The sequence below is a fragment of the Moschus berezovskii genome, chromosome 8 (genome assembly GCF_049115385.1).
Source record: "Moschus berezovskii isolate FMDL1 chromosome 8, NW_MosBer_1.0, whole genome shotgun sequence".
Classification (NCBI taxonomy): Eukaryota; Metazoa; Chordata; class Mammalia; order Artiodactyla; family Moschidae; genus Moschus; species Moschus berezovskii.
Genome location: NC_142467.1, coordinates 90,284,877 through 90,299,348, shown reverse-complemented (window position 1 = coordinate 90,299,348; position 14,472 = coordinate 90,284,877). Strand labels below are relative to the sequence as shown.

Sequence of the window (14,472 nt, the reverse complement as noted above, 5' to 3'; positions counted from 1 at the left end):
GATGGCTTAAAAGTTCTCACAACATGGCAATTCATTTCTCCCAAAGCCAGTAATTCAGGGGAGAATAAGGCAGATGCCACGGTGTCTTTTTTGATCTGGCCTCAGGAATGACATGTCATTGCTTCTTCTCAATTATGTTTGTCACACAAAGCAACCCTCGTGCAGTAAGGGAGGGGACTGCATCCAGACATGACCATCAAGAGGCCGGATTTGTTTAGGGACATCTTTGAGGCTAGCTGCCCTGATAGGAGAGCTTGTTTTGGAGGTTCTAGCGGTGGAACACAGCTCCTCCTATACCCTTAACCAAAGGACGGTTCCCCTTTGTCAGAGAATGTTCTCTTCAAGATACTCCCGTATCGGGACAGCTTTGACTGAGTGTACAACTTCAGGAGCGACACATGCTTAAAGCAGTGAAGGAGGAAGGGGACACTTGCCTGGACAACCAGATCAGCTGAATCAACCCTGATGATCTTTGGGGGATGAGAGGCCTCACGTTCTGTTTGTCCCAGTTTATAAAACAAAAGCTTTGATTGCATTAAAGTGGTTTTCCCTTTCATGTCCGTAAGACATTTACAACACAGGACATCAGTGTCCAGTGTCTGTGAATTTTAAAAGATTTCAAATGTCATTAAAAAAAAAGCATAGTTTTTATTTTCTTTTTCTTTATTTTTTATTGGAGGCTAATTATTTTACAATATTATATTGGTTTGTTTTGCTATACATTGACATGAATCCGCCCCGGGTGTACATGAGTTTCCCCTCCTGAATCCCCCTCCCACCTCCCTCCTCCCTTTATTCTCCCTCTGGGTCATCCCCGCACACCAGCCCCAAGCATCCTGTAACATGCGTTGACCCTGAACTGGTGATTTGTTTCACATATGACAACATACATGTTTCAATGCCATTCTCCCAAATCATCCCACCCTCACCCTCTCCCACAGAGTCCCAAAGACTGATCTATACATCTGTGTCTCTTTTGCTGTCTCGTATACAGGGTTATCATTTGCATCTTTCTGAATTCCATATATATGCATTAGTATTGTGTTTGTATTATATGTATTGGTGTTTTTCTTTCTGGCTTACTTCACTGTATAATATGCTCCAGTTTCATCAACCTCATTAGAACTAATTCAAATGCATTGTTTTTAATGGCTGAGTAATACTCCATTGTGTACATATACCACAGCTTTCTTATCCATTCATCTGCAGATGGACATCTAGGTTGCTTCCATGTCCTGGCTATTATAAACAGTGCTGCAGTGAACATTGGAGTACATGTGTCTCTTTCAATTCTGGAGAAAGCATAGTTTTGCCTCTCCAGCTTTTGATTCAAATTTTATGAATTTTTCTTTCATTTCTTGTACTTTAGAAATTGAATAATGACTGATGCTAAAGCTGAAACTCCAATATTTTGGCCACCTCATGCGACGAGTTGACTCACTGGAAAAGACTCTGATGCTGGGAGGGATTGGGAGTGGGAGGAGACGGGGACGACAGAGAATGAGATGGCTGGATGGCATCACCGACTCGATGGACATGACTTTGAGTGAACTTCGGGAGTTGGTGATGGACAGGGAGGCCTGGCGTGCTGTGATTCATGGGGTCGCAAAGAGTCGGACACGACTGAGTGACTGAACTGAACTGAACTGAAAGATGCTAATGTCATCTTTAAGGACAAAGATTACTTAGTATCATTATATATTATGATTCATTTAAGATATTATCCTAGATTTCTCTTTTAAAAGAGTTATATTGCTGTGATTCAAATCAGAAGATACTCCTAGTAATTATTATAGTCTATGGGAGTGAAGATCAATACCTTTAACCATTCCTTATGTTAATAATGTATAGTTATGCAACCTATAGTTGAGACTCATGTTGTGAATGCTTTCTGGACAGAAACTAAGTGCATTTTCAGTGATAAAGAATTGTTCACTATGCACTTTTTACAAGGTTTATTTAAAAAATGAAATATAATTAACTTACAGTTATCTGTGGGTTGATAACTCCTTATTTTCCTCTATTTCAGCTTTAGCTGACTTCTTAAATGTATTTTTTTCCTTTATATTTGTCTTTATTGCTCACTTATTTGTACAAGGGAAGGGACTCAGGCACTCAAACATTTCTTGGTTAGACAGTTACCTTGTATTTGCTTTGACAAATCTTAAAGTAGTATTCACATTTGTTGTCCCTAATTTAATTACTTACTGACATTTATTAATAACTACTTAAAACTCTAGCCCATAAGAAACAGACAAAAGCTCTTTTCAGTAATTTATTAGATCAGAGGGCATCACTAAACCTAACCACCATAAAATAGCATCTCCTGCAAGGAAAATTAGCTAAACTCTCCAGCCTCATCTGAACCTGTAGTTTCCAGGTTTTCTCTGGAGGTTGTGAATTCTGGTGTCTTCCATTGTGCCTATATTTTTGTGTGAGTCTGAATGCATCCATTAACCAGATTTTTTTAAGTAACGGTCACCTTGCATCTTGACTTCTCTAGTTAACCATCATGAATTCCTAAGTTGATTAGGAAATTGGGTATTGGATTCCAGATTTTATGGTATCTTTAAACTATAGTCCTTGATGAGCACTAAACTAGAATTTCTGTTTTTTAACAGAACAATTACTGGAGTTTATGCACCAGCTTCCTGCTTTTGCAAATATGACTATGTCTGTAAGGAGAGAACTCTGCTCAGTGATGATTTTTGAAGTGGTAGAGCAGGCTGGAGCTATTATTCTTGAAGATGGGCAAGAGGTAGGTTAGCAAATAACTGTTACACATTACTTGGTTGTGGCAGCTAATTTTTAGAATGTTTAATTTTCATAAACTTGTATAAATCTTGACTTAAAGTTACACAGTTTTTTAAATGAATGCTGATTTTGGGGTAGTTATAATATCTGAAGAGATAAGTTTCATTTTGTTTGATTTTGCCTTAATTTTGATTTCCTGGCCATGGACCTTACACAGAATAGATGTTCAGTAATTGATTGGACCAAATTTGTTTTTTAACTTCTCAAATTAAGTTGTACGACTTGAATATATTCTTAATTATTATTTTATTAGTATATTTATAATATTATTAAATGTTTATCAAGTATTTAATCTCCTTATCCGTTTTCTATATTACCCATTTTCTTTTAAAATGAAGGAAATGTCTTCATACCTGTGCCTCCTAGTGAACTGCTGTCAGTTGAGGCATTTACTTGGCAGTTTTGTTTTCAAAAATGCTTGGATGGCAACTTGTGGATGGGTGGAGGGGAGGATTCAGAGGAATTGAAATGTGTTATCGCTATTAGGTAGCACTTCACTGGTTTTCTTATTGAATTGATAAAAGTTGATAGTGAGATATCAGTCAATGAACATTGTCATATATACTGTTAATAGGAATATAAGCAGTATTTCTGGAAAATCATTTAGCAGTTTTTAACATGGGCTTTTAACACTCTCTAATCTATTATTACCCTTCTGAATGTCTCTCCTCCAGACACAGTATAAAACTCAGAGTTATGGCAAAAAGTATTCATTGTGACATATGTATAATATTAAAAATTGGAAATTAAATATTAAAAATTGGAAATAACCAAAATATATCCCCCAAATAAGCAGTGGTTAACTAAATGAGTATATTGCAACAGGTTATAATATCACATAGGTTTTCAAATGATTGTAGTAGAAATCTTTGATTTGATAGAAATCTTTGAAGGTGGGGCCTTACCTCTAGCTTCATTTACATGCTTTCTCCCTGTATCCTAGAAAACATTTAACACATGGGATATACTAAAAAAAAAAAGTTTGAACAAAGGAATATAGTACTAAATTTTTTTAAAAGCATAGAATAATCTAAATAGTTCAACAGTGTGACATAAGATAACCATGGGAGGAAAATACTAAACTTTTAATGATGACTATACAAACATTAGGATTTTAAATAACTTTTCCACAAATTTTGTCTTTTAATTTTTTATAGTTCTGTCAGCAAAACTTTGTTGTGTGCCTGCTTTTTGCCAGGTACTATTCTAAACACTGTGAGGATAGTGGTGGAAAAACCCAACATGGTCCCTGTCCTCAAGTAATTTGTATAATTGTAAAATTTGACAATAATTATATTTGAAATAACAAAACCCCACCGTTTTGAAAAAATATGTCCTGTTGCCACTGATTCTTCTTAAGAACTGATAATCCAGATTTTCCTTAAATCACATTAAAATTATTGAAAGTTTAGACTAATAAAAGGGATATTAAATGAGAACAAGTAGTCTTTCATGGATAGGCAGTAGGCATTACAATGTCTCTTTAGAGCATTAAATACTTTGGTATAAATTGAGAGCAGTATTTTCTTAACATTAGAAATTTTTGATATATTTTTAGGTATACCTTAAAATTCAGGTTTTTAATAGTTTTTCTTAATCACTAGCTCCTTTTTTTTTTTCTTTTGAATGTTTTCTATGTGCCAGACATTATTCCAGTCTGGAATTTATTGCTATATATTACTTGATTTGTAATAAACTCATTTTTAATTGACACAAAACTTCTGTGATAGGTGATATTGTTACACCCATTATAGCAGTAGAGAAACTGAAGCAACTTTCCCAGACTCATTCAGCTGGTCAGTGGCAGATTCTGGATTCAAATTCCAAGAGTTTGTGGTCTTACTTCCAGAGGAGTACATTAAGAGAAGCTAAAGGCAAAGGAGAAAAGGAAAGAACACCCATTTGAATGCAGAGTTCCATAGAATAGCAGGGAGAAATAATAAATCCTTCCTCAGTGATCAGTGCAAAGAAATAGAGGAAAACAATAGAATGGAAAAGACTGGAGATCTCTTCAAGAAAATTAGAGATACCAAGGGAACATTTCATGCAAAAATGGGCACAATAAAGGACAGAAATGGTATGGGCCTAACAGAAGCAGAAGATATTAAGAAGTGGTGGCAAGAATACACAGAGGAACTATACAGAAAAAGATGTTCATGTCCCAGATAACCACTCACCTAGAGCCAGATATCCTGGAATGTGAAGTCAAGTGGGCTTTAGGAAGCATCACCATAAACAAAGCTAGTGGAGGTGATGGAATTCCCGTTGAGCTATTTCAAATCCTAAAAGATATACCATGTCACTCAATATACCAGCAAATCTGGAGAACTTAGCAGTAGCCGCAGAACTGGAAAGGGTCGGTTTTCATTCCAATCCCAAAATAGGGCAGTGCCAAGGAATGTTCAAACTACCGCACGGTAGCACTCATCTTACACGCTAGCAAAGTAATGCTCAAAATTCTCCAAGCCAGGCTTCAACAGTTCGTGAACCATGAACTTCCAGATGTTCAAGCTGGATTTAGAAAAGGCAGAGGAACTAGAGATCAAATGACCAACATCTGTTGGATCATCGAAAAAGCAAGAGTTCCAGAAAAACATCTACTTCTGCTTTATTGATTATGCCAAAGCCTTTGACTGTGTAGATCACAACAAACTGAGTAAAATTCTTCAAGAAATGGGAATACCAGACCATCTTACCTGCCTCCTGAGAAATCTGTATGCAGGTCAAGAAGCAGCAGTTAAAACTGGACATAGAACAGCAGACTGGTTCCAAAATGGGAAGGAGTATGTCAAGGCTGCATATTGTCACCCTGCTTATTTAACTTATATGCAGAGTACATCTTGTGAAATGCTGGGCTGGATGAAGCACAAGCTGGAATCAAGATTTCTGGGAGAAGTATCAATAACCTCAGATATGCAGATGATACATCCCTAATAACAGAAAGTGAAGAGGAACTAAAGTGCCTCTTGATGAAAGTGAAAGAGGAAAGTGACAAAGCTGGCTTAAAGCTCAACATTCAAAAAACTAAGATCATGGCATCCAGTCCATCACAAATAGATGGAGAAACAGTGGCAACAGTGACAGACTTTTTCTTGGTGATTTTCAAAATCTCTGCAGGTGATGACTGCAGCCATGAAATTAAAAGACACTTGCTCCTTGAAAGAAAAGCTATGATCACCTAGACAGCATATTAAAAGGCAGAGACATTACTTTGCCAACAAAGGTCCATCAGTCAAAGCTGTGGTTTTTTCAGTAGTCGTGTTATGATGAATATGAGATATGGACTATAAAGAAAACTAAGCAACAGTGATTGATGCTTTTGAACTGTGGTGTTGGAGAAGACTCTTGAGAGTCCCTTGGACTGCAAGGAGATCAAACTAGTCAGTCCTAACAGAAATCAGTCCTGAATATTCATTGGAAGGACTGATGCTGAAGCTGAAACTCCCAACACTTTGGCCACCTGATGTGAAGAGCTGACTCATTTGGAAAGACCTTGATGCTGGGAAAGATTGAAGGCAGGAGGAGAAGGGGATGACAGGAGAATGAGATGGTTGGATGGCTTCACTGACTCAATAGACATGAGTTTGAGCAAGCTCGGGAGTTGGTGATGGACAGTAAGCCTTGCATGTTGCAGTCCATGGGGTCCCAAAGAGTTGGACGTAACTAAGCGACTAAACTGTGGTCTTAGCCATAACATTATTTTGTCTTAGAGTATTTTGGTCAGTTTTGAGGGTCCCTGATTTCATTTGGTGACTAAAAGAAGAAAGAGTAAAATAAACTGTAGTCGTTTGCTTAACAGAAACAGGGTTTTATTTAGTAATATATTCTGATCTGACGGAATATTCAGTTATATAATGAGCTCTTGTATAAATTATACGAGTTCTATATACTGATTGATTATTTTTCAAAGTTAACATATAATCATCTTTTCTCAAAGATTGTTAAAACCTGTCGTCTTCTCTATAGCTTGATTCATGGTATGTTATTTTAAATGGCACTGTGGAAATCAGTCATCCAGATGGAAAAGTTGACCATCTCTTTATGGGAAATAGTTTTGGAATCACACCCACTCTGGATAAACAGTACATGCATGGAGTTGTTAGGACTAAAGTAGATGACTGTCAGGTAAGCTTATCGCTGGTCATGTTCTCTTGTTTCTTTCTTTCTTTTTTTTTTTTTTTTTTTAGTTTTTTGTTTTATATTGGAGTAGAGTGGATTATTTCTGTTAGGATAGTTTCAGGTAGACAGCGAAGGATAGTTTCAGTCGCACATAAACATATCTACTCTCCCTCTAACGGCACTGCCACGCTGGCTGCCACATAACTTGAGCCAAGTTGTACCCTGTGCTGTACAGTAGGTCCTTGTTGGTTATCCATTTTAAATATAGCAGTGTATGTTCTTTTGTTTCGGTTTTTTTTGTGTGTGTTGTTCTCCTGTTTCTTGATTTTAAATGGCTGAGCCTTTTTCCTTCCTCAAAATAAAATAGCTTGATTTGAGAATTAGAAGTTTGAAAAACTCACAGTTATAAAGGAAAGTAGATTTTATATCTGATGCAATTATTTGTGGAATTAAACTATACATATTTTAAAGAGAGTATACCCAATAAATGTTTATTTGTTAAATATCTAAGTGATATTAGGCAGCTCAGTCTCCTTTTTTTTTTTTTTTTCCAATAGAGGAAGAAATAGGAACTTCTGAGTTGTTTGTTTCTAACTTACTCCTGCTTCATGTTTTCTTTGCATAGTGTCAGTTTTGAAAGAAGCATATGCTTACTTCTCCTTTTAGAGCAGAATTCACATGGATTTAACTTCTTTGGTCTCTTTGTGCATGATTTATTTATTTTACCTTGATTTTTGTTAAGGCGTAAAGGGGCTAAATAAAAAATAACTGATGTCCCTTGAGTTCTTACCTTTGTACTCTGCCTTGGTGCATAGTGATATATTTATGTATTATAGATTTATTAATTGTCCCCATGTTGTTCTTGGACAGTTTGTCTGCATAGCCCAGCAGGATTATTGGAGAATTTTAAATCATGTTGAAAAAAATACCCATAAAGTTGAGGAAGAGGGAGAAATTGTTATGGTACATGAGCATCGTGAACTGGATCGAAGTGGAACCAGGAAAGGACACATTGTAATTAAGGTGGGTGTGTTTTACTTATTATTCTTTTTATTGATAGACTAAACCTTCATCTTGTTTAAAAGACTTTGAAGTGCTTATTAAGTAGTACAAGATAATTTACTAACTTTGGGATCCAGTGTATATAAATGTGTCCTTTTGACTTTTTCTTAGTTGGTTTTTAACAGTGTTTTATTGGGTAAGGATGACATTGCCATGTAATATCAGTATGGAAGGATATTACTTAGAATATACAAGTCAAAATTTCCCTTCTCAAATTTATGATTCATCAATAATGGGAGTTAATTTCATCAAAGATAGTAATATTTAGAAACAAAACAGAAATTGAAAGGACCAACCATCAACGTACAGAATCCTAGATGAAGATGGAGAGAGCTTATGGGATCTCTGTGTCATTGAAATAGACATTAGCCTCTCTGAACCTCAGTTTTCTTATCTGAAAATGGGGATGCTATTGCAGGTCTTTATTAGGGCTAAATGTGGCAAATCAAAAGTCTTAGCATGCTGTAGAGTCTAAGTATTAATACCCATGTTGTTTTCCCTTCTCTGATTCCCTCTCCCCTCTGATCCTTGCCCCCTTTCCTTCCACTCTCCCATCTGCCTGTCTTAATGGCATCTGAATCTCGAGAAGGAAATGGCAAGCTAGTTGGTTGCAAAATAACTGTGTTATTTTTCATTATAAGTGCAGCAGTTTATTTAACAATAAGAGGGACTGGTTGGTCAGATCAGATATTCCTTAAGAGTCAGACTATATCTAAACACTCCTTTTCTTTTCCTAAGCTGATGAGTATAAGCTTTCTGTGTAGGAAAAAAATTCGAATATATGTGTGGATTGTCTCAGGCTGTCTTTTTATGAAGGCTCATGTTGAGACTTTTTTTTTTTTTATTTAATAATTTCAAACTTATAGAAAAGTTGCAATAACAGTATAGAGTATCCTGACTCAGATTCCCCCACTGTTAACATTTCCCTGCACTTTCTCCATTTTCATCAGTTTTTTTTCAATCTTTTGAGAGCAATCTGCAAATGTGATGCCTCATTACTCCAAAATATTTCATTGTGTACTTCCTAAAAATAACAGTCTCCTACATAAACACCATGGAACCCTTCAAATTAGGAAATGAACATTGATAAAGTAAAGCCATTCAGCCCATAGACCCCATTTAGATTTTCACCAACTCTCCCCAAAATGGCTTTTTTTCATTTTTGGCTCCATCTCATCCAGGCACACAGTTGCACTTGGTTGTCATGTCACTTAAGTCTACCCCAGGAATGGTTATTCCCTTTTCACATTCTCAGCAATTTTGATGAATATAGACCTAGTCTGCAGTATGACCCCCAGACTAGATCTGTCTGGTGTTTCCTCATGCCCAGACTAAAGTTATACTTTTCTGGCTGAAACCCCACAGAAATAATGTTCTGCTCTTCTCAATACATCTTATCAGGGAGCACACAATGTCCACCTAGGCCACCGCTAGTGAAGTTAATCACCTGGTCCTGTTGGTGTCTGTCAAGTTTCTTTACTGTGAAATCACCATTTTACCCATTGTAATTGATAAGCATTTGAAGCATTGATGTTCTGGGATAGTGTCAGTATGTCTTGCAGATCTCTATCCACCAGTCTTAGATTGACTGCTCCTGCCTGAAATGGTGATTTTCTATCTCCATTATTTCTTCTACATTTATTGTCATTCTGCTGTAAGAATGGGCATTCTCTCCTCTTTGATTATGTTAGTCTCATATATTTCTTTACCATCAGCATTGTTCTGACTGTCTGATTGTCCCAGATTTAGCTGGTGGGATCCTCTTAAGGTTGATTAAGAATCAGGATAACAGCTTTTCTTTAACATGTCAATCATTTTCACCCCTGACATGGCTATGTATGATCTGAGAACCAGATTTGAGTGACGTCAAATTGTGATTTGCCGGGAAAGGTTGGGGGCGGGAGAAGAAGGGGACGACCAAGAATGAGATGGCTGGATGGCATCACTGACTCTGTGGACATGAGTTTGAGTGAACTCCGGGAGTTGGTGATGGACAGGGAGGCCTGGCGTGCTGTGATTCATGGGGTCGCGGAGAATCGGACACGACTGAGCGACTGAACTGAACTGAATGACAGACCCAATTTGGAATTCTTAGAGTGTTTTTGAAGGTAGGAGAAGAATAGGAATGACCTGTGATTGTCTTGTCCCTTAAATAGGTAACTTGAAGAGCCTTTCCTCTGACTTCCTTCTAGAGAAATGATTTACCTACCTGATTAGCAGTGGTTACCCTTTTTTAATCATGTAATACATTTTTAAACAAGAACATTGTTAGTATTAATGTATATTTGTTATGCAGTAATTCTGGCCAATGAAATCGTTAGGATGAATGTACCAAATTGAAATCTGACATTATGGGCAACAATTGGTTTTTATATTTGCCTTAACACTGGTTTATTTCTGTATTTGTTCTGCATACCCATTTTTTTAAGATGCTGCTGGGGAAATAAATTTTAACAGTGATTTAGGAATTCAAGGAGGAGCAATAGATAAATTTTACTTTCATTCCTTTTTATAAATTGAGAAACAGGCAAGCAGTTAAACTCCAAGTGCATGTAAAAAGTGTCTATAGAACTTCTGGTTCCTCTGGCAAACAGGAATGGAGAAGCTGTAGAACAGGAAACCTCTGTTCCAAAAAGTGACAGTAATAAAACAAGCTATCTTGAACTATGTTGTTCCCATAACCTGGAACCGAAGAGAATTTAAGGATGATTAAATTCAGAAGAAAGCTTTATTTATTTATTTGTTTTCTTTAACTCTCACCCCTTTCTTCTCTTATTTATTTATTTTATTGTTTGCCTGTGGTGGATCTTTGTTGATGCACGGGGACTTTCTCTAGTTGTGGCAGTAGAGGTCTACTCTTCATTGTTATGTGCAGGCTTCTTATTGTGGTGACTTGTCTTGTGGAACACAGGCTGTAGGCGCACAGGTTCAGCAGTTGCTGTGTCTGGGTTCAGTAGTTAAGGCTCTCGGGCTCTAGCACACAGGCTTAGTTGCAACATGGCATGAACCGGTTTCCCTTGCTTTGTAAGGCGGATTCTTAATCGCTGGACCACCAGGGAAGCCCCTCTTCCTTCTCTTTACTCAAGATAGTCATTATATTATCCCCCCATAGCTATGATGAAATACAGATAAAACAGCTACAGCCAAGGTAATGCTGTTGTGTATGTTTATTCCTCTGCCTTATTTCTCTCTAAACTTGTGCGTGATGATGGACTACAGCCTAGAGACACTAGCTACTTCCAGTGCTGAGAGATTTAAAGATGAAACTTTACTTTGAGGACTTTATAATCGAGGAGATACAAAGGGAAGTAATCAGTAGGAGTTATTTGGTTCCTGAGCTGCTTTTTTATAGCTACTTTTTTATTTTCTAATTCTTCCTTTGTTTTGATTTTTAGGCAACGCCTGAGCGTCTCATCATGCATTTAATAGAAGAGCATTCCATTGTGGACCCAACTTATATTGAAGATTTCCTATTAACTTATAGAACATTTCTTGCAAGTCCTTTGGATGTTGGGACCAAACTTTTGGAATGGTTTAAAATTGACAGCTTAAGGGATAAGGTTGGTTCTATAAAGGGCATGAAAGTGATTTTAACTTTTATATTCCCCCAAAACCTTTTGCAGTTGACAAATTAAATGCTTATTTTGATAAGATTCAATTCACCTAAAAAATTAGTGGATCAGTAGACATATCTGGTTACTTTTATGACAAAATAACTTGTAAAAAGTGGATTATTTTGCCTTCTAAAAGGCAGAAACTGAAATCAGGCTGTGGTATAGTTATAAATTCAGAAAATGCAGGATAGTAGTCTTGCACTTTTGGAGAAGGCATTGGCAACCCACTCCAGTACTCTTGCCTAGAAAATCCCATGGGTGGAGGAACCTGGTGGGCTGCAGTCCATGGCGTTGCGAAGAGTCGGACATGACTGAGCAACTTCACTTTCACTTTTCGCTTTCATGCATTGGAGAAGGAAATGGCAACCCACTCCAGTGTTCTTGCCTGGAGAATCCCAGGGACAGAGGAGCCTGGTGGGCTGCCGTCTGTGGGGTTGCACAGAGTCGAACACGACTGAAGCGACTTAGCAGCAGCAGCAGTCTTACACTTTATCAAAATACCTGGTTGTTTCAGAGAAGATCAGTACAACATTTAAAAGTTTAGAAAGAATATTCACCAAGTACATTTTTTCAAGAGGGCTTAGAAACAATCTAAATAGAAAAGCATTGATTTTTCAGAGTTAAAGACTTTATAATCATTTTAAAATTTTATCTTTTTGAGTTTAATTTATCGCTGCTATAACGCATTTAGATGTGGCATTGAGGGGTTTTTTTTGCATTTAATGTTTAAATAGATTATCTTAACTTATTTTATGGAGTGTTTATACTTTTCATGGAAAAACTAGTAACACTTCAGCTTACTGGTACATAACTACCAATAAATTACCTCAGTAATAGGAAGTTAGTTATTTTAAGAAAAGTAAAAGTAGAGCCATAATTGCCTGGCATATCTTTCTGAGTTACAGTTTGTGCTAAATCACTTTAGTCTTGTCCAACTCTGTGCAACCCTATGGACAGTAGCCTGCCAGGCTCCTCTGTCCATGGGATTCTCCAAGCAAGAATACTGGAATGGGTTGCCATGCCCTCTTCCAGGGAATCTTCCCAACCCAAGGATCAAACCCTCATCTCTTTTGTATCCTGCATTGGCAGGCGAGTTCTTTACCACTAGCACCACCTGGGAAGCTCTGAGTTATACTTTATTAGATACAGTAAGTGTCCAAAACTGCAGGCTTGCCTTTCCCTGCTTTTGAAATTATATATAGTTACTTAGATTGCTGAGGAAATAAAGGCATGCTAGAGAATGAACAAAAATATGACTTAGGGACAGCTCAATTTTCATGTGTAAAAAGATGAAGTTTGACCTTTACCTTATACCATATTCAGCGTTAACTTAAAATGGATCAGAGACTTAATGTAAGAGGTAAAACTATAATATTCTTCAAAGAAAAGAAGGAGTTAAAAACGACTTTGGATTAAGCGATAGTTTTTTTAGTGCAAAGCACAGACTTGAACAATAGATATATAGAATTTCATCAAAATTAAAACATTTTCACATTAAAGGAACTATCAAGAAAAACAGAACAACACATGGAATAGGAGAATATATTTGCAAATCATATGTCTGATAAGGATCTAGTATTCAGAGTGTATTAAAAAACTCTTACAACTCAACAACAAAAAGACAGTACAAATTTAAAAATAGACAAAGGACTCAAATAGGTATTTCTCCCAAGAAGAGATATGAATAGCCAGCTGCTGCTGCTGCTGCTGCTAAGTCACTTCAGTCGTGTCCGACTCTCTGTGACCCCACAGACGGAAACCCACCAGGCTCCCCCGTCCCTGGGATTCTCCAGGCAAGAACACTGGAGTGGGTTGCCATTTCCTTCTCCAATCACGTGAAATAGGTGTTCAGTGTCATTAGTCATGGGGAATGCAAATCAAAACCACAGTCATATTCTGCTTCATACCTACTAAGATGACTTAAAAAAGGAAATATAAAGGATTTCGAGGATGTTGATGTGGAGGAAATGAAATTCCCATGCATTGCTTGTAGTAATGTAAAATGGTATAGCTGCTATGGAAAACAGCTCAGCAGTTCTTTAAAAAGTTAAACATAGAATTACTGTGTAGTCCAGTAGTTCTACTCCTGAAGTATATAGCCAAAACAGGTAATAGGTGTGCAAACAAAAGTTTGTAAACAAGTGTTCATAGTAGCACTATTGATGATGGCTGTGGAAACAACCCAGATGTTCATCAGCTGACGAATGGATAAGCAAAATATTGCATACTATATAATGAAATATTATTCAGCTATAAAAAAGTTGGTAAAGAATCTGTCTGCAGTGCAGGAGACCTGGGTTCAGTACCTGGGTTGGGAAGATTCCCTGGAAAAGGACATGGCAACCCACTCCAGTATTCTTGCCTGGAAAATCCCATGGACAGAGGAGCCTGGAGGGCTGCAGTACATGGGGTTGCAAGACTTGGACACAGAGCAACTAAACCACCACCATAAAAAGAAAATGAAATATTGATACATGCTGCAACGTGTTATAAGTCTTGAAAACGTACTAAGTCAAACAAGCCAGTCATGAAAGATCACATATTTTATGACAAGTCAGAGAGGCAGAAAAGCAAATAGAAGCTGTTCTGGGCTGGAAAGAGGGCAGAATGGTAGGTGACTGCTTATTGGGAATGGGATTTTCTTTGGTGATGGTGATAGTGCTCTGGAACTAGGTAGCTTGGGGATGACTGTACACAATTGAGAATGGGCTAAATGCCACTGGACTGTACACTTTAAAATGGTTAAAATAGTGGATTTTATGTGTTATTTTACCACAGTTTTAAAAGTATATGACTTAAATTATTTGTATCGTTAGGCACTTTTTTAATTTAGATTTTAGAAATATCTCTGGTTTATTTCTTT

The 14,472-nt window shown here is 37.1% G+C and overlaps 1 protein-coding gene across 10 annotated transcripts in view; it reads left to right on the top strand.

Moving 5' to 3' along the window:
* The window catches only part of RAPGEF6 (Rap guanine nucleotide exchange factor 6), a 221,326-nt gene that overhangs the window by 126,577 nt on the left and 80,277 nt on the right, over nucleotides 1-14,472 (top strand). For all 10 annotated transcript variants that reach the window (XM_055430393.2, XM_055430398.2, XM_055430392.2 and 7 more), the window contains 4 exons: nucleotides 2,622-2,758; nucleotides 6,781-6,939; nucleotides 7,804-7,956; nucleotides 11,391-11,555. In XM_055430393.2, coding sequence (XP_055286368.2) covers nucleotides 2,622-2,758; nucleotides 6,781-6,939; nucleotides 7,804-7,956; nucleotides 11,391-11,555 — 614 coding nt within the window. The remainder of the gene's footprint in view (nucleotides 1-2,621; nucleotides 2,759-6,780; nucleotides 6,940-7,803; nucleotides 7,957-11,390; nucleotides 11,556-14,472) is intronic.